The sequence below is a fragment of the Triticum dicoccoides genome, chromosome 6B (assembly GCF_002162155.2).
Source record: "Triticum dicoccoides isolate Atlit2015 ecotype Zavitan chromosome 6B, WEW_v2.0, whole genome shotgun sequence".
Taxonomy (NCBI): domain Eukaryota; kingdom Viridiplantae; phylum Streptophyta; class Magnoliopsida; order Poales; family Poaceae; genus Triticum; species Triticum dicoccoides.
This window is the reverse complement of record NC_041391.1, coordinates 46,668,586-46,691,338: the sequence shown is the minus strand read 5'-3', so window position 1 is coordinate 46,691,338 and position 22,753 is coordinate 46,668,586. Positions and strand designations below refer to the sequence as shown.

The 22,753-nt window shown below is 47.8% G+C and overlaps 2 protein-coding genes across 2 annotated transcripts; one reads left to right on the top strand and one right to left on the bottom strand.

Annotated features, from left to right (window-relative positions):
• Positions 1 to 1,112: 1,112 nt before the first annotated feature.
• On the top strand, positions 1,113 to 2,522 carry LOC119320073 (peroxidase 70-like). Its single transcript, XM_037594207.1, has 3 exons — positions 1,113 to 1,424; positions 1,548 to 1,742; positions 1,835 to 2,522. Exons 1-3 carry the CDS (start codon positions 1,209 to 1,211, stop codon positions 2,393 to 2,395), a joined length of 972 nt encoding a protein of 323 aa, XP_037450104.1. The 5' UTR covers positions 1,113 to 1,208; the 3' UTR covers positions 2,396 to 2,522.
• A 17,118-nt stretch (positions 2,523 to 19,640) lies between these two features.
• Positions 19,641 to 22,747, bottom strand: LOC119324320 (GMP synthase [glutamine-hydrolyzing]-like). Its single transcript, XM_037598107.1, has 6 exons — positions 22,177 to 22,747; positions 21,455 to 21,705; positions 21,007 to 21,382; positions 20,718 to 20,849; positions 20,461 to 20,636; positions 19,641 to 19,999 (listed from the first exon to the last, which is right to left on the bottom strand). The coding sequence occupies exons 1-6, from the start codon at positions 22,744 to 22,746 to the stop codon at positions 19,876 to 19,878; spliced, it is 1,629 nt and encodes a 542-aa protein (XP_037454004.1). The 5' UTR covers position 22,747; the 3' UTR covers positions 19,641 to 19,875.
• Positions 22,748 to 22,753: the final 6 nt, after the last annotated feature.

The window sequence follows — 22,753 nt, the reverse complement described above, 5'->3', positions numbered from 1 at the left end:
ACACCTAAAGGCACTACCACTTAACTAGTGTGCTTACATTAATTGGAAAACCAGCTAGAGAGACAACAACATATTTATGCTATCCCCACAACCTTCCTCCAAACATTAGAACATATATAGACAAACATAATATCATGGCAATGATATAGGTTTTTCAGTAATACAGATTTGTTTCTCACTAAGGAGCATCCCTGTATGTCTCATCAATTAAGGTTCATGGTTCAAATTTAATTTCCGAAAAATGGAACAAATTTTACTGATTTCATCTTTATATGTCTCAACCAACGTTGATTGTGGTGTTCTATGAAGGGTTTTTTTTTTCACAATAAATCGATGGTTCAATACTAAGTTGGTTTCAGATAAGTTTGTATTAGTTTTTGTGTTTGCCTCCTTGAAGACTTCCACAGATGTTTCGTTGAGTTTCAACAACTCTATTAAGAGTTTGGAACCATGTGAGAGATTGTAAAATGTGTTATATATCCCCATTTTTTAATGAAGTTTCTAGTCAGTTTCAAATATTTCAAACCAATTCAATAGAAAACAATTATTAAATTTAGCTGATCTCGGCAACATTATATACATAACTCTTCCCACAAAAGCCTTCCACTATGAATACACATGGAACACTGCTCTTATGGTTCCTTAATTGTCTTTTCCTTTCTATTTTATCTTTGTGTGCCCTGGAATTGTTGCTACCACATGACTTGTGATTACATATATTCATCACGGCATGTACCCTTATCCGCTCTCCCATCTTACATCGTCAATTCAATATTTACATAGGTTCGCTGAATATGATCTTTATCCATAAAGATCGATTTTTCGAAAAGGACCATAAAGATCGATAACCACACTATTTTTAGATATGATTATTTATGTCCACTGGAAATGTCATTTGCTAGTGACATATAGGCGAGCAATATCTGCAAAGACGGATCAGTTTTTGGCACCTACGTAGAGCAGTAGAGGAACGTTGCTCTTTGTCAACCATGGAAGAAACCTGGTGAAACTTGTCATACTTTTCCATGACCCTAGCGGCCTAACTTTGTCCATTGTACATGCTTCTCAGGCAACTGAAAGAACAGTATTCTCATTATAAATAGGTGGCTCGTGCCCGCCACAATTTAAGGAAACTACTGAGCTAGCTATCCTACCTACAGTGGAAAACACACTGAGCTTACGTACGTAGCGAGGTAAATTTGTGAGCCATGGCTTCCAGCTCCAGCTGCAGGGCATGGCATTGCTTGCTTGCCGTCTTCCTCCTCTCCTCCACCGCGTACGGGCAACTCTCGCCGTCGTTCTACGACACGAGCTGCCCGACGCTGCAGCGCACCGTGCGTGCCACGGTGACGAAGGCACTCCGCGCCGAGCGCCGAATGGGCGCCTCCCTCCTCAGGCTCCACTTCCACGACTGCTTCGTTCAGGTAATTAATAAACTGTTTAAACCGCTAAGCAAACATCTACATTAAATGAAGATTGATTTACAATAATATTTTTATTCAGTCGCGTAATTAGGCCACGATTAATGGTGGAATTTTGCTATATAGGGCTGTGACGGATCCATTCTCTTGGATGACGTGGCTGGTAGCTTCGTCGGCGAGAAGACGGCGTTTCCGAACGTGAATTCGGTGCGGGGCTACGAGGTGATCGACCAGATCAAGAAGGACGTGGAGCTGGTCTGCCCCGGCGTCGTCTCCTGCGCCGACATCGCCGCCCTCGCAGCACGGGACGGCACTTCTCTGGTACGTACTACAATCAATGGACAGCTGCCTCTGCAAGCATAGTTTTGATGCTGAGTTGCTGACAACACCCACCTGGATCGGTCGTGCTCCAGCTTGGCGGCCCCAGCTGGGCGGTGCTGCTCGGCCGGCAGGACTCGACGACGGCGAGCATGATGGAGGCCAACAGCGACCTCCCAGCGCCCAGCTTAAACCTGGACGGGCTCATCGCCGCGTTCGCCAAGAAGCAGCTGAGCCCGCGCGACCTCACGGCGCTCTCCGGCGCGCACACCGTCGGCTTCTCGCAGTGCCAGAACTTCCGTGGCCACATCTACAACGACACCAACATCGACCCGGCGTTCGCCACGCTGCGCCAGCGCACCTGCCCCGCGACGGCCCCCGCCGGCGACACCAACCTGGCGCCGTTCGACGTGCAGACGCCGCTCGTCTTCGACAACGCCTACTACCGCAACCTGGTCGCCAGGCGTGGCTTGCTGCACTTGGACCAGGAGCTCTTCAACGGCGCCTCCCAGGACGCGCTGGTGAGCCAGTACGCCGCCAACCGGGCGCTCTTCGTGGCCGACTTCGCGACGGCGATGATCAAGATGGGGAACCTCGCCCCGCCCACCGGAGCCGTCACCCAGATCAGGCGCAACTGCAGGGTGGTCAACAGCTGATCTCATCCACATCATCCATCGACTCACATCTTGTACTCCAAATGTGTAAAGTTTGGTTGGCTACCAACCAGCTAGCATCCGTGCATATGCTGATATGCATGGCGGAATAAGAGCCGTTAATCTGGTTCGGATAATGCCTGCGGGGCTCGGGTTGGCTAGTTCAGAAGTGAGGTTAGCAACCCCTCCTGCTCGGCTGGGGATTGCGAGATGCCTGCTTCATCATGCACGTAATAAATTGCACATGTATACTATGCATGCAGTACTATAATAATGAAAAAAAATGGGTGTGCATGCAGTACTGAGATTTAACCAAGCCTCAATCAAGTAACGTAACATGTAAGAGAGAAAAAAACTGAAAAAATAATTTTGCATGGATCTTAATGTAAGATTTCATGGATATAGCATTGTGTGAGACTTAGCAAGACTGAAAAAAATTGACACTTATAGTACTATAATGGAATTACTCTAATGAAAACCAAGCTTGGTATGTTACGCAACACACGTCGGCAAGCCAATCACCACAAATCTAGCATTTTTCGTCGAATGTTCTTTTCTTTTCTTTTTGCGTGTGTCCTCAAATGAGTATTTGCGACGAAACTGAGAGACCAAAAATATGAAGTGTGTCCTATTTTTAATTCGGAATTGCTAAATGCCAGTCGACTAACACTTAACCAAGTCACAGCCGATGTTCTCGTCGTGCGATCTTACGTGGAGATCCATGCAAAATTTTCTTTTAGGTTTTTTCCTTCAATATTTTTATATGTTATGTCACTTGACTGAGACTTGGCTAACTCTCAGCCGACTGAAATCTAGCCACACCCTTTCTAATTGTAATCAAGCCTACCTGTTTTCTTCAATATTTTTCATAATCATGTATAGAGGATAATTTTCTTCGATGCATATACATATGATTCTAAAGAAGAAGAAAATCTCTTTTCCTTTTGAGACACATTGATTATAACATAGACGCACACACTTACATTGCCACATAATGTCTACAGAAGAAGACCGGATCTGAGTTGCGGAACTTTAAGATTGACGAAGTCATCATCGACACCACGTTATCAATGGTAACTGAAAAAAAACTGCATTAATAAGGCACCAAAACATTAGTCCTGAGGTCTGAAGTCTGATATATGGTGGCTTGAGGTACCACCATCCTCTTAAGCATTCAATTATTGGTTGGTTCTTAAATATATGTAGCTTTATTCAAACATGAGAACCACTATAGATACAACATCCATCAGTCTCATCGCGCGTTGATGCCAGCGGGTGTGGTGTGGCACGGTAAAAGTGTGAGTTAGTTGTGCCGCGGGCCACTCCGGCCGCGGCGGCCACCCACCCGCCCTCCCTCTTCACTGCGGCAGCCGGCCTAGGGGCTATGCCGCCTCGCTCCCCCGCAAGTGCCCCGGCTTCGCCGGCCGCAAGCGCGGGATGGGACACGCCCGGAAAGGAGGAGATCCAGGGCGGATCCAACGGTCCGTCAGAAGTGCCGGCGACCCCTCTCACCCCGTCGCCGCTGTTTCCCCGGAGCCCAAGCTGTCACCCGTCCGGATCCCGGGCGGGCCTCGGAGATGCTGGCTTCGGACCGGAGGCTGGAGGCGTGGCTCCCCCATCTGAGCGCCCCCGCCTAAAATCCATCGTGGTAAGCACGAATCCCCTTCCCTCTCCGGTCACCGACGACATTGAAGCTGGATGGGAGATCCAGCAATCGCGCAAGAAACGCCGCGCCAGTCAGGAGCCATTTAGTGCTAGGCAGATAGGGAGGAGCCGGCCATCTCGCCACGGCCGCTCCCACGGGCACTCGGCGGGCAGGGACGCCTTTTTAAGCAGATTCAAGGGTCTCTGCTTCCGTTGCCTCAGCACCCGCCACCGTAGAGTAGACTGCAGAGACCCCCTCCGGTGCATCATCTGCAAACGCCAGGGTCATTTCGACCGTGAGTGCTCTGAGAATCCCCGCAACAAAGTGGCTGCTGCCCCTCCGCGCTCCCAGCGTCGGCCAGTTCGCGAGCGCCTGATCTTTCCACCTCAGCCGGCACCCCCGCGCCAAGCTATGGAGCCGAGCATCCTCATCAACCACGGTCGGCGCCCACGCAATAGCCACAAGGTCATCGCCTCGTCGCCGGCGATGGAGCACCAGCTCTTCCTGCTGACCCAGCACGCGGTCGTGGTCACCGCGGTGGGCACAAAGGCGCATGCGGCGAGCCCGCTCTCCCTCGGCCGCGCTATCGAGCGCGAGCTCAAGATTCCCCCACACCTGCTCCGCATCACCAACCACGACCCCGAAGACTTCTTCGTCTACTTCACCATGCCGGCGCACAAGGACCTGGCGGTGCGGCGCGGCTCGCTGTCGGTGGACGGCGTGCCGTTCCTGCTCGAGCCGTGGCGGGAGGACGCCCACGCCGTCCGGCTCAAGTGGATGTTGCACGCTCGTGTCGTCATCGAGCGGCTCCCCATGCAGCTCTGGACGATCGAGGGCGCGCTCGAGGCCATCGGTGACAAGGTCATCGTCGACCGCCTCGACAGTCGGACCCACGAGCGTGTCGACACCAAGTTGTTCGCTTGCTGGGTCTGGTGCTGGGATATCGCCCACATCCCCACGAAGTGCACAATTTGGAAGCACGCCCGGGGCGCGGGACGCGTCGACGAGATGGTGGGCTACTCCCCGCCGAGCCGCGCCGTCGCGCCTCCGCCAGAGCTGCTACAGTACGATCTGCTCATCCACCTCGACCGCGTAGAAGACTGGACCCCGCTCTCGCCTCGCTCCTCCAACTCGCCGCAGAGCGGCGTCCCCTCTGATGACGACGAGCCCGACGAACGCCCCCTCCCACGGATCGAGACGGGCGTCTGGGCGGAACGCGTGGAGGATGGCCGGTCGGCGCCCGCCCCGGCGCCTACCCTGCGTCCCCAACCCCGCGTCGCCTCCATGGGGTGTAGAGGCATGCCGGCCACTGAGGGCCGGCGCGACGACGACGGCGGCGACCCCGGGTACCAGAGGCGGAGCTGGAAGGACACGCTCCTTGGCAGGGGGCGTGCCAGCGACCGCGGCTCGGCCCCTGCCCCACCGCTTCCGACGGGCCGTTCGCGCAGCCGCACCCCCGCCTCGCGCCGCCGTTAGGGCGCACCGCGGGGCCGGCAGCTGTGCACCGACAAGCAGGCGGTGGTCGAGCCCGCCAAGAGGAAGGAGGCAGCCGCTGCACCCTCCCGCCAGCCCAAGGCCCAGGGAAAAAGCACGGCCCGGTGCACGCACGGTGGCTTGGTGACAGCGGAGTCGTCAGGCGGCCCCTCGCTGCTTGCTCCGCCGCGCCCGCTCAGCCAGGCCCATACGCTGGAGTCGGTGACGGTGGCGGACCCGGTCGAGGCGTTCTTCCAGGGTGCAAAAAAGAACCTCCCTCCACCTCCCCGCCCCGACGCCATGGCCTCGAAGATTGATGAGGTCATTGCCGCCAAGCTCGACAAGCCCCTCTGCTTCGATGACGCGGAAGACGGAGGCAGCAGTGACTCTTTCGACATGGGTCCGGCCCTCTCCCTGGCCCGCCACACCCCGCTGGCGGTGGACACACACGAGGTGCAACTAGGCGTGGTCGCACAGAGGGTGACGGAGATGCAGCTCCGAGAGGACGGAGTTGACGACGAGCCCAGGCCGGCCCTCTTCTCCAAGCCAGCGCCGGCGATCGTTGGGCAGCCACCTGCAAGGAACAAGACACCGGCCAGGGCTCGGCCGCACGCGCACGCCACGCCGGTCCGACAGAGTGCCCGCCAAGCAGCAAACCCATCCCCGGTGCCAGTCTCTCAGAGGGCTACACTCAGGCTGGTGCAGGGCCTCGGCGTCCTTGGGCCAAAAGAGAAGATGACGGCACGGGCTGCTGAAGCCCTCATCCGCCGTTTCGACGAGCCATTGTCTGACGACGACATCGCGGCCATTGCGAAGCTCACCTGTCTCGACGCCCACGCGCTCAAGGCGATCGCTGGCATGCCAAGCCATCAAGGCGATGCCGCGGTGCCCCAGTCCCCATGTTAGCGGACCATAGCTTAGTGTTCGGCCGACGACGACCAGCGGTTAGCTGGGTAGAGTTAGGGTTTATTTCCTGCATGATGAGCTGTCTCAGTAGCCAGGTTAGTGGATTAGATGTTCGCCGGCGGGGTTTTGGGCCTATTGGAGGCCGTCGGCGACCCCAGGTTGTACGGAAGGTGTTCCTGTGTTTTATGTATCCTGTAGTAGTTTGTCGTCGGCAACCCGGTGTGCATCGCCATGATCACCCCCACCGTGCCATGAGTTCCTTTAGGTTACCCCATGGATGACACAAACATGCCTATCATGAGCTGGAATGTTAGAGGGCTGAACACGCCGGCGAGGCGTTCGGTCATCCGCGATGCTGCCCACACGCACAGAGTTGCAATCCTATGCATACAGGAAACCAAAATTGACTGTTGGTCCACCACTTTAGCTAGAGAGATAGGAGGCACATGGCTCGACCAGTGCGTAGTTCTCCCTGCCATTGGAACTAGGGGAGGGGCAGCCATCTTCTGGAACTCCAGCATGCTGAAGATGCAATCTCACTCGATAGGACAATTCTCTATCACAACAAAAGTTCAGACAGCCGGATTAGGCAAAGAATTCTGGCTGACCACGGTTTATGGGCCCTCTGATGAGGATAGGAAAGACGACTTCCTTGCGGAAATAGCTAGAGTCGCCCCGTCAAATGGACAAGCGTGGCTCATCAACGGCGATTTCAACATTATATATGAGGTTAGAGATAAGAACAACACCAGCATCAACCGTAGACTAATGGGTAAATTTAGAGCAGCAATCGATGCTGGTGGCCTACGCGAGATCAAGTGCAAAAACCGTCGGTTTACCTGGAGCAATGAGCGCCGAAACCCCACCCTAGTTAGTATTGATAAATTCTTCTACACCATCGCTTGGGAAGGGCTCTTCCCGTCCTCCCTCCTGCATGCTGCATCAAGCTCATGCTCAGACCACTGCCCCTTGCTCCTTGCGCCTGCAGCAGCCCCTCGCCGACCGGCAACATTCAGATTCGAGTGTTTCTGGCCCCGGTACCCGCGCTTCCAGGAAACGGTGCAACGCGCCTAGAACCGCCCAACAACAACGAGATGCGCTTTTGCGAGGCTACATGAGAAAATGAGAAGGATGGCTTTAGATCTCAAAATCTGGAGTAAATCTCAATTTGGAGGGGCCAAGCTCCATATGCACATTGCAACAGAAGTAGTCCTCCGCCTAGACGTAGCTCAAGAAACTAGAGCCCTCTCTGACGCAGAATTTCACCTTAGGAAAATGCTTAAACTCAAAATCTTAGGCCTGGCCGCGATTGATCGAGCACGGAAGCGCCAGGCATCTAGGATTACTTGGCTGCGGGCTGGAGACGCGCCAACCGCCTTCTTCCAAGCGAAGATCAATGCCAGGAGACGGAAAGCATTCATCCACATGCTCCATGGCCCATCAGGCGTAGTTACCAGGCAGGAGGACAAGGAAACCTTGATCTACGACCACTTCTCCTCCTTGCTGGGTACGGCAGCGCACCGCGGCACATCCATTGGCTGGCGCTCACTAGACATGCCCAGACTGCAGGGTGGAGGGCTGGACAACCCGTTCACAGAAGATGAGGTGTGGCGTGCTATCAAGGCGTCGCCGGCAGACAGAGCGCCGGGCCCGGATGGCTTCTCTGGCGCCTTCTTCAGGGTGTGCTGGGCAACTATCAAAGCCGACATCATGGCTGCGTTCCACCAGTTTTACAACTTAGTAGGCGGCAATTTTGGAGCCCTAAACACTGTGGTAGTCGCACTACTGCCTAAGAAAGATGGAGCGACGATAATCAACGACTACAGGCCGATCAGCCTAATTCACTCCATAGCAAAGCTCATCTCCAAAGTACTTTCCCTCAGGCTTGCTAGTGTGATCCACACGCTCATCTCGCCAGCGCAATCAGCTTTTCTTAGGACCAAGTGCATTCACGATAGTTTCCTATATGTTCAGAACTGCATCAAGGCCCTGCATCGAAGGAAAACACCGGCTCTTCTCCTCAAATTGGACATAGCAAAGGCTTTCGATAACGTGGCATGGGAGTACATCCTCGAGATTATGGAAAAAAGGGGCTTCAGTGCGTGATGGAGAGATTGGATAGCACTGTTGATGTCCTCCTCCTCTTCGTCCTTCCTCCTCAATGGCATCCCCGGAAAGAAGGTTCGGCACCGGCGAGGCCTACGGCAGGGTGACCCACTGTCACCTTTCCTCTTTATCCTGGCGATCGACACACTGCACCACCTTCTACAGACTACAGCTGAGCAATGCATCATTGCTCCGCTGCCAGGACGAGAGATAAAGGTTAGGATTAGTCTCTACGCCGACGACGCGGTTATCTTCGCAAACCCTGTGAGGGAGGAGATCGATGCACTCATGGAAATTCTTCGCGATTTTGGCGCAGCCTCGGGGCTGCACATCAACCCCTCAAAGTCGACGGCCCTACCCATCAGATGCGATAATATAGACCTAGGGCACATACTGCAAAATTTCGGAGGAATAGTAGGGAACTTCCCAACGACTTATCTGGGTCTGCCGTTGACGCTAGCCAGGCTGCGACTCGCGAACCTACAGTTCATCATAGATAGGATCAAAGCCCGCCTTGCAGGATGGAAAGGGAAGCTGCTTCCATTGGCTAGTAGACGTGTGCTGGTTCGATGCGTCCTCAGCGCCATGCCGACGTTCGCTTTGACCGTCCTTCGAGTGCCAAAGAAGTTACTAAAGGAGATTGACAAGTGCAGGCGCAGATTCTTATGGAAGCAAGATGAGGAGATCACAGGTGGTAGCTGCAAGGTCAACTGGACAGCTGTTTGCGCTCCCACATCGCACGGAGGACTGGGCGTCCTCGACCTCGAGCGGTTCAGCCGAGCCCTGAGATTGCGGTGGCTCTGGACTTCCTGGACTGACCCGGAGCGAGCATGGGTTGGTACAGAGCCACCGTGCAGCGCCATAGACACAACCCTTTTCAGGGCAGTGACCACGGTCACCATCGGTGATGGCGCAACGGCCCTATTCTGGCACTCATCCTGGAGCGGGCCGCACACCTTAGCCGCCTCATACCCCCTCCTCTACTCGCACTCCAGGAGGAAGAACAGGACGGTGCGCGAGGCGCTCATAGGCGAAACATGGATAAGAGATCTGCGACACGGGAATCTACAGCCACTTCTGCAGGAATTCATTAGGCTACACCGCACCATATCATTGACAGTGCTAACTGACGGGAGAAGGGACAAGATTAGATGGACTCTGGAGGCGAGCGGCCTCTACTCGGCGAGCTCGGCTTATGCCGTGCAATTTCAGGGACGAGTGCAAGTGGACTGGCAACAACTGATATGGGAAGCAAAGGTGCCAGGGTGCATCAAAATTTTCAACTGGCTACTACTGCAGAACCGTCTATGGACATGCGATAGATTGCAACGGCGTGGGTGGCCAAACAGCTATTTTTGCCCGCTCTGCGTCCGCAACCTGGAGACATCATACCACCTGGTTTGGACCTGCCCACTGGCCCGTGAGGTTTGGGAGAGGGTCGCTGCAAGACGAGGATGCCAACAGTTTAACCCAGGGCAACAATTCCAAGACGAAAGCGTCGCCACTGTTTTCAAGCAAATAGCGGCAAACACACAGCCGGTTCTGCGGAGGGCCAGCAACGTCATCATGCTCCTAACATGCTGGGAGCTTTGGCAAGAGCGGAACAGATGTGTGTTTAGGGGGAAAATACCATCGGTACAAGGAATCACACAGGCCATTGAGCAATCCATTGAACTTTGACGGCAGGCGGGAGCACCTCACCTAGAGAGACCCTTTTGGGATCCACCATGAGAAGTTAGATTAAGAGCAGTTCGGGTCTTTTTCCTTTTTCATTTTTCTTTTTCATCAGTTCTTATACTGATCGGTCCTAGGACCCTCATTCCACCTTTTGTATTTCCCATTGCTTTCTGCTTATCAATGAAACGCCAGCAGTATGCTGGGTCTTTCAAAAAAAACTATAGATACAACGTTTCCTCTCCCCTCTTACACGTTTGTCTTCTCCACCCTGCTTCTTGCACACCCCCCCACCCTCCCCCCACAAATATCTTTCTGAACTCCCACATGATTAAGAAACTACAGAGTAACTCCTAAAACCAAGAATTGCAGTTAAATCTCTGAGATACACCACCATGAAATAATTTTTGGAAGACAGAATTCTCCCAATGCTTCAAGAAAGAAATTGTACTTAAGACTCAAGCGTGACGCTGCAACTCGTACACCTGCACAAACTCGATTACCAATAAAGGTTCTAGAGAGCCACTTGATTCGCCCATCCTAAAAGATGTGAAGCCATGAGCGATGAACGAACTTGGCCCGGGTGTGACCCGGCCCCTATATGTGCATGTTCTCGAGCCACAAGATATTCACCGTAGCGTTAATGAAAGACTCCAGCTCCACGAAAATAAGCCAACAAAAGCACCAAAACAAATTATCAAAAACTCAACATATCCAAAAGATCAGTCATGCACGGACAAAAAATACTCTGCAAGAACAATTGCAATGGACTGGCGGAGGAAACATAGCTCTCGCTCCATGGATTCACTCGATAAATCATTACCACAAAGGCAGAGGAACCATATGACATTTATTTTCATTGACACCTCAGCGGCCACCAATATGTTGTCGTTGAAGACCACAAACCTCATCCTAAAAAGACTCTTGAGACATACGAGCACCTGAGATCCCGCTACCTCACACCTCAAGAAAATCTTGAAGGGAGTCCATGATCCTACGATAAAACATCCCTGAGGTCATCAAACACCGTGAGGGCATAGGGGTGAGCTATGCTTCGCATGAATAAGGCCATAAAGGGGAAGGAGGATTCATTAAATTACTTAAGTATGAAAATATTTTACATTAATAGTAAATAATTTTCCATGTTATATTTTTTGTCACTGTTATCAAAATTTCCATGTGGTAATAGCTTGTTAAGTTGTGATGGCTGCATATTTACATCGATATGAAGGTATCTAATTATAGATATTTCAGCACGTTTCGGCACACAATGCACTCTACAATCTTAGAAAAGAATTAGGCGGCAGATTCTGTGGGAAGTTGATTTTGGGAGGATTTTCTAGAATCTTGATTCTGCATAATCCTGTGCGCGAAAAAGAACTGGGCCTACATGGAGCTCCAAGGCATATGTGACATATAGTTATGAAGGAATTTGAGAACCGATTGCAATAGGGGGGAGAGGGATTTTGGGTTACAAAAGTGAATGGGCCAATTGGACATCATGATCGTAACACTTCTTTCATTCACCACTCCGCAACTAGGATCTAGAAACAAATATCAATATGACGGTAACAACGACGATGAACTCTATGTGTGGCTCTACAACTGTAATCATTTAAATCTGTGAGGAGCTACCTCATACACCCACTACAATAGTTTAAATCCGTGTACAAGAATAATACATGGTCCTAAATTAATCAGACAGTTACTTATACTGAGGTGATTGTTTCATAATAAACGAGAAGTAATTATTCCTTAGCCGACATTCATAGCCGTCCGATGGAGATCTTTTTCTCTATCCATACTCACGCTCGAGAATCTTTTTTTTTTTTGAAACGGAGGCAAAGATTGCCTCATCTATTAATTAAGCAGAAGAGAATTGCCCAGTTAATTATGGATAACCGGGCGAAAACCGGAACAACAAGGGCCAAGCCTACCCCAAAGACTAACACAAAGGGCAAAGCCCACCCATGAACAACATCGATGACAACCACGTCGCCCACACGACACAAGGTCCATGCTGAAAGAACATGCGGTGCCCCCATGTTTGGTTTTGGTAATTGATGACAATCTCTATGGACTAATGGTTGTCTTGAGTTGTATTTGAAGGATTTGTCCATAGGCTTTTCTTGAAGTCCATGTGTTGGTTTCAAGGAGTTTTTGAGTTGACCAAGGTGCTATTAAGGAATTATCCAAAGATTGGTCATGCGAGTGTTGAGCTTATTGCAAGCATGTCTTGAAGAAGAAGGTTGTGTGATCATTCATGTTTACCTTCAAGACATCATCCAAATGAAGAGAGTTGCAAAGATTCAAGGTTGATCAAGACTAAGTCAAGAGTGAATCAAGTTGATCAACTCACAAAGCATAGAAGATGTACCAAGAGGGATCAAGTGATCCCATGGTATGGTAAGCATTGTCCATTACACTTTATGTACTAACCCATGGTCTATGTGAGAGTTGTATGTGGGGTTAGATACGTATCCATGGGCTTGCGTCAAGAGGAAGATATCATACAACCCATGGAAAGGATGACATCAAGTGGTGATCGTCATCAAGATTGCCGTGTGCAAGTTCAAGTGGAGCATCACGAAGAGATCAAGTGCTTGAATCTTGCCATCCATTGTGGTGTCAATGGACTTGTGAAGATGTGCCGAAGAGTGGCTCACCCATAGTGAACTATGGGGGAGCAATCATCTAGTCTTCATCGAGCCAACGCAATCAAGAAAGGTGGTCCAACTTGAGGGAGTCAAGATCGTCTTCATCTAGCTCAAGTGGACCATGTGCAAGGCAAAGGTTTTCCCTTGATAGGTTTTCTATTTTACCGATCTTGTGGTGGTAGTTGGGAGACCAAATTATAGGATCGTTTGCCGTACTATCAAGGGGGGCTCTTAAGTTGGTAGCTTGATCGTATCGTTAGTAGAGAGCTCAAACCATTGCATCCTTGCATCATGTTTCTTGGTTCTTGTTTGTTTATCTTTGTGAGTCTTAGAGATTATGGTCATCTTGATGACAAGCTTGAGTTCATCGAAAACGGAGTTCGCATGCGTCTTCTATGATGTTTTCGGTGTTGGAGGTTTTACCGGTCTTATCCTATGAAGGGTTCTCACCATTTTCTTATGGGACTTTTCTCATTTGCTTATTCTTGATATTTCTATCAATATTGTGTTAGCCCATGTCGTTAGCTTTCCAACAAACTTGGTTTCGTTGAATTCGGAGTCCGTTTGCAAAAGTTGTGGTTGTTTTGGTAAAGGCTGCAGCGGTACTACCGCGACTGGAGCTGATGTAATTTTTTACTACCGCTCCAGAGCAGTACTACCGCGGCTCCTGAGCGGTAGTACCGCTCCAGAGCAGTACTACTGTGGCTCCTAAGCGGTAGTACCGCTCCGGACCAAAATCTCGTGTTTTGCTCAGCGGAAGTAGGCACAAAAGTATTTTTTTAGTACCGCTCGGAAGCAGTAGTACCGCTACCATTTGCGGTAGTACCGTGAGGTCGAGAGGTAGTACCGTGAGGACGAGCGGTACTACCGCTCCGAAGGTTCTTTTGGCCTTTTTGCCTCCTCGCTGTTGTGTTTCGAAGGGGTACTACCTCCCTAGCGGTAGTACCGCTCCTTGGAGCGGTAGTACCGCTCTGTGCGGGCTGTGAGCATAACGGTTGGATTCAGGAGCTCCTATAAAAGGGGGTCTTCTTCCCCATTCAACCTTATCCTTTGAGCTCGTGTTCTTCCCCCATTGTTGACCTTCTTCGAGCTTGCTAACTCTCAATCCCTTCATGGATTCTTGTTAGTTTTTGAGGGAAAAGAGAGAGGAGATCTAGATCCACGTTTCCACCAATCACTTTCTCCTCTAAGTGAGGGGAACCCCTTGGATCTAGGTCTTGGAGTTCTTCGTGTTCTTCTTTCATTCTTTCTCTCATTTTCCTCCCTAGCATTAGTTGCTTTGGTGGAATTTGGGAGAGAAGGACTTGGGCACTCCGTGTGCCCTTGCCATTGCATTTGGTGCATCGGTTTGAGTTCTCCACGGTGATACGTGGAAGTGAAATTTGAGAAGCTTATTACTCTTGGGTGTTTGGGCACCCTAGAGCTTGTTCCTCTTGGGTGCCTTGGTGCCCTAGACGGTTGGTGGTGTTCGGAGCTCAATCATTGTGGTGTAAAGCTCCGGGCAAGCGTCGGGGTCTCCAATTAGGTTGTGGAGATCGCCCCGAGCAATTTGACGGGTACCGGTGACCGTCCCCAAGGGTTGCCAAAGTGTACGGGTCCGGTGACCGCCCCCAAGGGTCGCCATTTGTACGGGTTCGGTGACCGCCCTCAAGGGTCCCTTAGTGGAATCACGGCATCTTGCATTGTGCGAGGGCGTGAGGAGGTTACGGTGGCCCTAGTGGCTTCTTGGGGAGCATTGTGCCTCCACACCGCTCCAAACAGAGATTAGCATCCGCAAGGGTGTGAACTTCGGGATACATCATCGTCTCCGCGTGCCTCAGTTATCTCTTATCCGAGCCCCTTTACTTATGCACTTTACTTTGTGATAGCCATATTGTTCTTTGTCATATATCTTGCTATCACATAGTTGCTTATCTTGCTTAGCATAAGTTGTTGGTGCACATAGGTGAGCCTAGTTGTTGTAGGTTTTGTGCTTGACAAATTAACCGCTAGGTTTATTCCGCATTTGTTCAAGCCTATACCGTAATTATTTTAAAGCGCCTATTCACCCCCCCCCCTCTAGGCGACATCCTCGATCTTTCACATGCCCTCGAAGCTGCAAATCTCCCGAGGCTGCTGCCTCGATATCCACTGCTCCGTTGCACCCTGCGCACTCAACCAACACCTCCTTCCGGGGCCGCCGCCCCGACATGCCACCGCTCGCCCTCGAGCAGCAACGCCGCACGATACAGCAGCCCGCAGCCCACACTGCTCAGGACAACCGCACGCAGACCATGAACGTCGCACCACATCCGGGGCCGCCGTCCCGACATGCCACCGCTCACCCTCGAGCGGCAACGCCGCACGATACAGCAGTCTGCAGTCCGCACTACTCAGGACAACCGCATGCAGACCGCGAATGCCGCACCACATCCAGGGCCGCCTCCTTGATATGTCGTCCAACCGCCCCCGCTGGGACGCGTCGACCGAGCCGACAACCTTGCCGCCCACGCAGCTCAAGGTCCTCACCCAAGCCATGCCGACAAACAGCCCTACCTCCTGGGGCCACCGCCGCACCGCTGCCCGAAGCCGCCGCCTTGGCTCTCAACTGAAGATCCAGGAGCCGCCGCCCCAGCATACACCGCCCATGAAAACGCTCGAGAATGATCAATTGGCCAAGAATCTAAACTATCATATGAGAACTCGATTCAAACATGTCCTTTTTTCTTGAATACGCATGAGTATGCGTTTCTTATATTGATAGAAGAGAGGGAATAGAATCTGATCCACCTCATGGTTCTACCGATCTCTCATATACTAATTATTATAATATTTACTCCCTCTGTTCCTAAATGTAAGCATTTTTAGAGATTCCAATACGGACTACATAGAGAGCAAATGAGTGAATTTACACTCTAAAACACGTCTATATACATATGTAGTCCATATTGAACTCTCTAAAAGGACTTATATTTAGAAATGTAGGGAGTATTGAAAACAACATAGCATGATTAATAATTAGCATTATGATACCATGAAGTTGACAGTTTTCATTCTTTTTGTTTAGGTACACATTATTTTTTATTTAGGAACACATATTTTTAGAATATTTTTTTAAGCTACTCCCGCCGATCGTAAAATAGTGTCACAGCTTTTAACTAAGCTTACTTGTACACATTCTTCTTTTATTTAGGAACACATTTTTTAGAATAGTTTTTTAAGCAAATAATACTTTATTTTTTGAGGAAAATAGTTTATTTATTTAGGTAAACAAAAAGCGCTAGGACTATATCTCGCTCAACGCGAGTCAGAAGATAGTCTCCTGAAGCATTCTGTTTCCCCACTTATTAGCGGACCAGCCCATTTCCAACGATCGTTCCCGCACACTAGTTCGTGCTCTTTTTCCTTTTTCGTTTTTCTTCCTGGTTTTTTTTTCATTTCTTCACGAATTTCTTGGGTTTTTTTTCTTTCACTGTTTCCTTCGTTTTATTCTGGTTTTTCCTTTGCTTTTCTTTGATTTTTCGTCTGTTCCTTTTTCCATTTTTATTGGCTTTTTATTTTCTTTATTTTTGTTTATTTTTTCATAATTTTTTTATTTTTATATTCTTCTGTTTTGTTTGATTTTTTTAATTAGGTTTTCTTTGCTTTGTGATGGGTTTTCATGGTTTTCTTCAGGGTTTTTTTTAGTTTCTTCGGTTTTCACCTCTTTTGTTCATATTTTTGTACAACCCATGTTCACATTTTTCATACACATTTTTACATTTTATGTATACATCTGGAAAAAATCTATACATTTTAAATATTTGCAAAATATTTGTTTCATTACTACATTTGTATACACATTGTACATTTCCGGTATATATCAGAAACATTTTAAATATATGTTAAACATTTTTTTAAATATATTATTACATTTTTATGCAGCATAAATATTTTTTTATGTTAACATTCATGTTCTATATTTTTCGTATACACAATGAACATTTTTTTGTAAAGTTTTTAAAATTTTAAAATAGTTGCCTAACATGTTTCCAAATATTTGTGGTTGATGACTACTTTTTTCATACACATGGTATATTCTTGGTATATATCTGAAACATATTTTTTATACACGGTTAAACATTTTGAAAAATATGATTACATGTTTTTATAAATATTTCGCAACTTTTAAATTTATTTTTTATATTTAGTTATTTAATATATGTTCTACATTTTTTGTATACATCAGGAAATTTTTGTATACATGTTTAAAAAATAATAAATAGATGATTAATATTTTATTGTATATTTGATTCAATTTTAAATACATGATCAATTTTTTCAGAATTTGTATTTTTTGTATACATATTTCGTATGCATGAGAAACATATTTTCTTTGCACATGTAACATTTTACAAATGCTACATTAAAAAATTTCAAAATAAAATCTGTAGTGTGTATATTGTACTCCCTCCGTCCCAAAATAAGTGTCTTGAGCATAGTACAAATTTGTACTAGAGCTAATACAAAGTGGAGACACTTATTTTGAGACGGAGGGAGTAATACATATCTTTATAATATTTGGATGTATAAATAAAAGTAAAAAATAATGGAAAAAATGGGGGAAAAAAAGACATGTAAGAAAACAGAAAAAAAAATATAACGAGGTGGTTGCCTCACAGTCTCGGGCTCCATGGGGCAATTTCGCGTCAAGCGAGACATAGGCATTCCCAACACAAACAGCAAAGTGCCTTAAAAAAAGGCAGCAAAGTTGGCTCCATTTTCCCCCGTACACGATTCTAAAGAAGGGAAAACTCTCATCTCAAAAAAAGGATAATTTTTTTGTCTTTTCATACACCAACCTAGTCGCCTGGCCTGTCACCCCATTTCTTTTATGGGCTACCCCTAAAACAAATTCTTTTCTGGGCCGCGCCGCTCATTTCTATTCCTAGCTTCGATTGCATGGGTGGAGAAATTTATTGCTACCACACACTACGTTAACGAACGAAAAGTAAAAGCGACCTTCTTCTCTTCTTCCAGTAGCCATGGGCAAAATTCTAACATTCATACTTATCGGGGTCCTTTTTTAAGCTAATAGGTTATTTATTTAGGTACACAAAAAGGAAGGAAAGGAGACTCCATTTTTCCCCCATGCATGATTCTAAAGAAGGAAAAACTGTCCTCATGGGCCAACCAGTTTCTTTTCGAGCACTTTTCTGGTTGTTTCTATTCTTTTATCGCTATCACACACCACCCTCAAAAAAGATTCTGAAAAAGAAGAGTGAATTCCACTTTTTACTCTGTAGTTCTGCATTTGTGACACATATTACCCTATTTAGTGCAACTTCTACCAAATATTTCATTTAGAAGATTTTGAACACAGTTTTACCCCAGTTTAGCACTTTGCTTGTTTCTGTTAGATAGTACCGGCATGTTACGCTGACGTGGCACGGTAAAATGCGTAAAGATCTGAGGGCATAATCGATATTCATGTTCAGATTTCTCTTACCCATATGTTCAAATCCTCCTCCTCGTCTTGATATTTTTAAACTCTGGTCAACACCTTACACCTTGCCCAATAGACACGCATAAAAAAACAAGGTTTCAAAGCTTTTAAAAGGGGTAATCTTGATGATTTTTCATTCGACAGGGTAATTAGTGTCAAAAATGCATAACTAAGGAGTAAAAAGTGGAATTCACTCGAAAAAGAAACCAGCCTAAAAAAACACGTTAACGAACGGAAAAAAAAACGCTCTTCTTCTCCCCCTCCTCTTTTCGGTAGCCATGGGTGCTCTGCTCTGCTCTGCTCGAACCCACCCCAGATAGGAGCCACGCTTGCTGGCGACCAGGATCCTCCAATGCCCCAATAATTCCTCCAAAGATCATTGTTTACTGTTCTACTGCTAATTAATAAGAAACCTAGAAGTAGTAAATTATCTGCTCTTGGTGCAGGTAAATTCTATGTGCAGCGTGACTACATGTTCCGTTGAAAGAGGATGACTAATCTTCTGATGACAATGGTTCACCAAAGTTGAAACTAAACTAAAAATGTCAGCCATGCCATATATTCTGTTTGCCGCTGGGATCATGATATTCACAAGTGTGTGGGTCTATTCCTTTTGTAACATTTCTGTGTGTTGTCTACATCTTTCTCATCCATGTAAGGCTTGTGTGGCAATCCTATAAACTGAAGATCGAAGAAGTCAAGAGCCATGTGTGCCAATGAATGAATGAATTCTAGTGTGTTAAATGTTGTGTGAATTGCCTTTGAACATCTTGGTTCGCAGCAGCCCCCTGTTAACAATCTTTGCTGCGCCAGCAGACGCCACAAAGCCCCAAGTTGCTCTACCTTTGGCACCATCACAGCCTTCCTTCGGCATCGAAGTCACAGGTCCCAGCGATTTTCTTTTGGATTCAAATGAGCATGTCGCAAATTACAAATATCATTGAAGAGTTTTATCAGTATCCATCTCAAAAGAATGTGATATATATCATGGTATGGAACAGTAGAATAGATAGCAATTTGCTACTTATGTTAGCATGGAGAATGCACCAAATAAGGTGCAAGTCTGCCCAAAGCACAAATTTGGGCTGATTCAAACTTTCAAGCTCTACGAAATCAATAATGTTTTTATTTTCACATACGCCAGCACTGAATAGCAGAGATATATGGTAACGCTAATTCATGCCAACTCCATTATTTTACTTCTAACAGTCAAAAACAGTAGTAAACGATGAGACCCGTTCATTGTTGATCATGCTTTGGCCCTAAATAGGTTACCTTCCCAAGATTAGAAAAATTCCCACCGCAAGTAAAATGAAAATCAGCTAAAAGATAATTAATCTTAGGAGGATAGTGGAAAGAAAAATCAAAAGGCATAGAAAGTACACAATAGATTCATATATTTGTCTAAGCATAATGGATTTATATTTTTCTAAGCATAACCTACACATAAATAACTGAACTGCAAATTTAGCACTAAACCCACTGCAACTCTGCAACATCATCAGAGCATGATTTTGCAATTCCCAGTCCGTTATTGCACCACCAGAGCATTGCTATCCTATTCCCACTCCACTGTCGCCGGTGGCTTTGATGTTACGTCCAGGACAACACGGTTGACGCCTCGCACGTTATTGCAGATCTTCTTCACCACATCAACCAGGAACGGGCGTTCAAAATCATACCTGGCAGGATTTTAAAAGAAAAGGGACACGGCTGTCAAAATATGCAAGGTAGCATCAACAAACACCGAAAAATAAAGAGGAAGCCTAGATTTTACCACATCATAGAAACAAGGTACGCTTGGTAACAAAATGAGAGAGGAGAGAGAACACATTTCTGTGCACAACAATACTTAAGGCACTAAGAAACTCCTATACCAAGACTGCTGGTACAGGCAATGAAACATAGGTGCATGAACTCTGAATTGTCTGATTCAAACTACTAGTATTCACAGACTAGTCTAGCAGGAACACTAGTCTAATAGGCATATATAACAGTATTTGCTGCAGACTTGTAATCTGTACAGCTGCAACAAAATGTCACCGTGTAGTGCAAGGGCATGATGAAACCATTAGAGCACGATTGTATCATAGAATTGCAAAAGGGGGGACTATGATAGAGCTGTAGGGTCAATGCAGCATACCAATTTGCAGTCATGCCATCCTCACTGGTAATTGCCCTTAAAGCAACCACATGGGAGTGAGTTCTCTGGTCACCCTGGACCCCAACTGTCTGGACAGGCAAAAACACAGCAAAAGCTTGCCAAATTTCATCATAGAGGCCTGCATCTTTAATGGCTTGAATAAATATCTCATCCACCTGAAGACACAACAGAGCAGTTCCCAATTAACACCGTATATTAAAGATGATTTAGAAACCAATTGTTCAAAAGGATCGAACCTGACGAAGAACCTCCAGAGCATTGCCTGCTGTAACATCACCTATGACACGTACAGCAAGACCAGGCCCAGGAAATGGGTGTCGCTTTAAGAATGACTCTGGGACATTTAGGATACTTCCCAGCTTCCGAACCTTTTGCAGGACAAAAATTCAACAAATAAATAAGTAATAAGAATATTTTTCTTCAAAATCAAACAGGCATAATTTCCCAGTATGAGGTATCTTTCAGTATAGAATGTCAGATGAATAAATATATGAAGTAGATAGATGTATAGATGGAGATCAAGACCTCATCCTTAAATAGGAGCTTCAGTGGTTCAATGAGCTTCAACTTCATATCTTTGGGAAGACCACCTACATTGTGATGGCTTTTGATGGTGTGGGAATGTGTCCTCCCGCTCCCAGGGGGTGGGCATGATTCAATCACATCAGGGTATAATGTTCCTTGAACCAAATATTCAGGTCTTTTCCCTATCTTCTTTTCTAACATGTGAGCAAATTCATCAAATACAGCAATGAATTCCCTGCCAATAATCTTTCTTTTCATCTCTGGGTCCTTGACTCCTTTTAACTCGCTAAGAAATTTCTCCGAGGCATCAATGCATGTGACAGGAAGGTGCAAGTCACTGTTGAAGGTTGACATAACTCGTTCCTGCTCCTTATATCTGCAGATAAGGTCATATGTCAGTTTCGCTGCACACTGATTCCGAAACAGAACATGCTGAAGGAACAGTTACCTCAATAGACCGTTGTCCACAAAAACACAGTGCAGCCTATCCCCTATTGCGTTATGAACAAGAGTGGCTGCAACTGTTGAATCAACTCCTCCTGATAAGGCACAAATCACATGTTCATCAGGCCCAACCATACTTTTGATGGTCTTAATCTCCTCATCCAGTACATCTTGCATCTTCCAGTCGGCTTTAATCCCACAAACATCAAAGAGAAAGTGGCGCAGTGTTTCCATCCCTTGGGGCGAATGTGTCACCTTGCATAATCAGAAGATTGAAAAGCTTATGGCAACCATGCTAAGGTATAAAAAAATTTATGAAGAAGCATGTGTACTTCTGTACAAACTACAAAGTAACCAAATGATATAATATAAGTAATATAATAGCCTAATAAGACCAAACACAATCTAGTAACCATACAATCAGTAATATGCAATCCCCCAAAACATAGGCTTCCTATTAGATCATCAGCGCCCTAATCAACCACTGAGTCATTCATTCATTCATTCTGTACCCAGAATAAGGTAATCTACAAACCCAATTGCATTTATTATTATATCTTAGTTTAAATCCATCTCCATCTTCTAACCAAAATGGCAGAATGAAACAGTAATAAAGTTATGTTTTCCCAGAACTGCTAAAGGAAGTAAGTAACTGCACAGCTCAGGGTTCCGCATCATTCATCCATTTCGGATGCAGGACATGATAAAACAGCAAGTGATAGCTACCTCCGGGTGGTACTGGAGCCCATAGAAGCGCTTCTCCCGGTGCTCGATGGCGGCGATTGCGCCCTGCACGCTGCGCGCCACAACCTCGAACCCCTCGGGCAGCCTGACGACCTCGTCGCCGTGGCTCATCCACACCGACTGCCGCTTCCCGTCCTCCCCGTACAGCGCGGAGGAGGGCGCGGTGACCTCCACCTCCATGTCGCCGTACTCCTGCCTCACGCCGGGCTCGACGGCGCCGCCGAGGGTCTGCACGAGGAGCTGCATCCCGTAGCAGACGCCGAGGACGTGCGCGCCGGCGCCGGCCGCGAAGTCGAGGAAGCCCTCGGGGAAGGAGGGCGCCCCGTCGGCGTGGACCGAGTGGGGCCCGCCGGAGAGAACGACGGCGCGGGGCCGCAGGCCCGCGAGGGAGGAGAGCGGCGCCGTCCCGGAGACGCAGAGCGAGAGGACCCCCAGCTGGCGGACGCGGCGGGTGATGAGGTGGGTGTACTGCGAGCCGAAGTCGAGGATGAGGACCAGGTTCTCGCCGGCGCCGGCGGAGGTCGGGAGGGAGGCGGCGGAGGCGGAGCCCATGGCGGCG

What these genes read in the sequence shown, in the direction of transcription:
- LOC119324320 (XM_037598107.1), bottom strand. Translation starts at nt 22,746, where the DNA reads ATGGGCTCCGCCTCCGCCGCCTCCCTCCCGACCTCCGCCGGCGCCGGC. An exon ending in GTGGACAACGGTCTATTGAG is followed by an intron (nt 21,383 to 21,454) that starts GTAACTGTTCCT and finishes CCTTATCTGCAG; the next exon opens with ATATAAGGAGCAGGAACGAG. An exon ending in AGCTCCTATTTAAGGATGAG is followed by an intron (nt 20,850 to 21,006) that starts GTCTTGATCTCC and finishes GTCCTGCAAAAG; the next exon opens with GTTCGGAAGCTGGGAAGTAT.
- LOC119320073 (XM_037594207.1), top strand. Translation starts at nt 1,209, where the DNA reads ATGGCTTCCAGCTCCAGCTGCAGGGCATGGCATTGCTTGCTTGCCGTC. An exon ending in TCCACGACTGCTTCGTTCAG is followed by an intron (nt 1,425 to 1,547) that starts GTAATTAATAAA and finishes TTTGCTATATAG; the next exon opens with GGCTGTGACGGATCCATTCT. An exon ending in CACGGGACGGCACTTCTCTG is followed by an intron (nt 1,743 to 1,834) that starts GTACGTACTACA and finishes GTCGTGCTCCAG; the next exon opens with CTTGGCGGCCCCAGCTGGGC.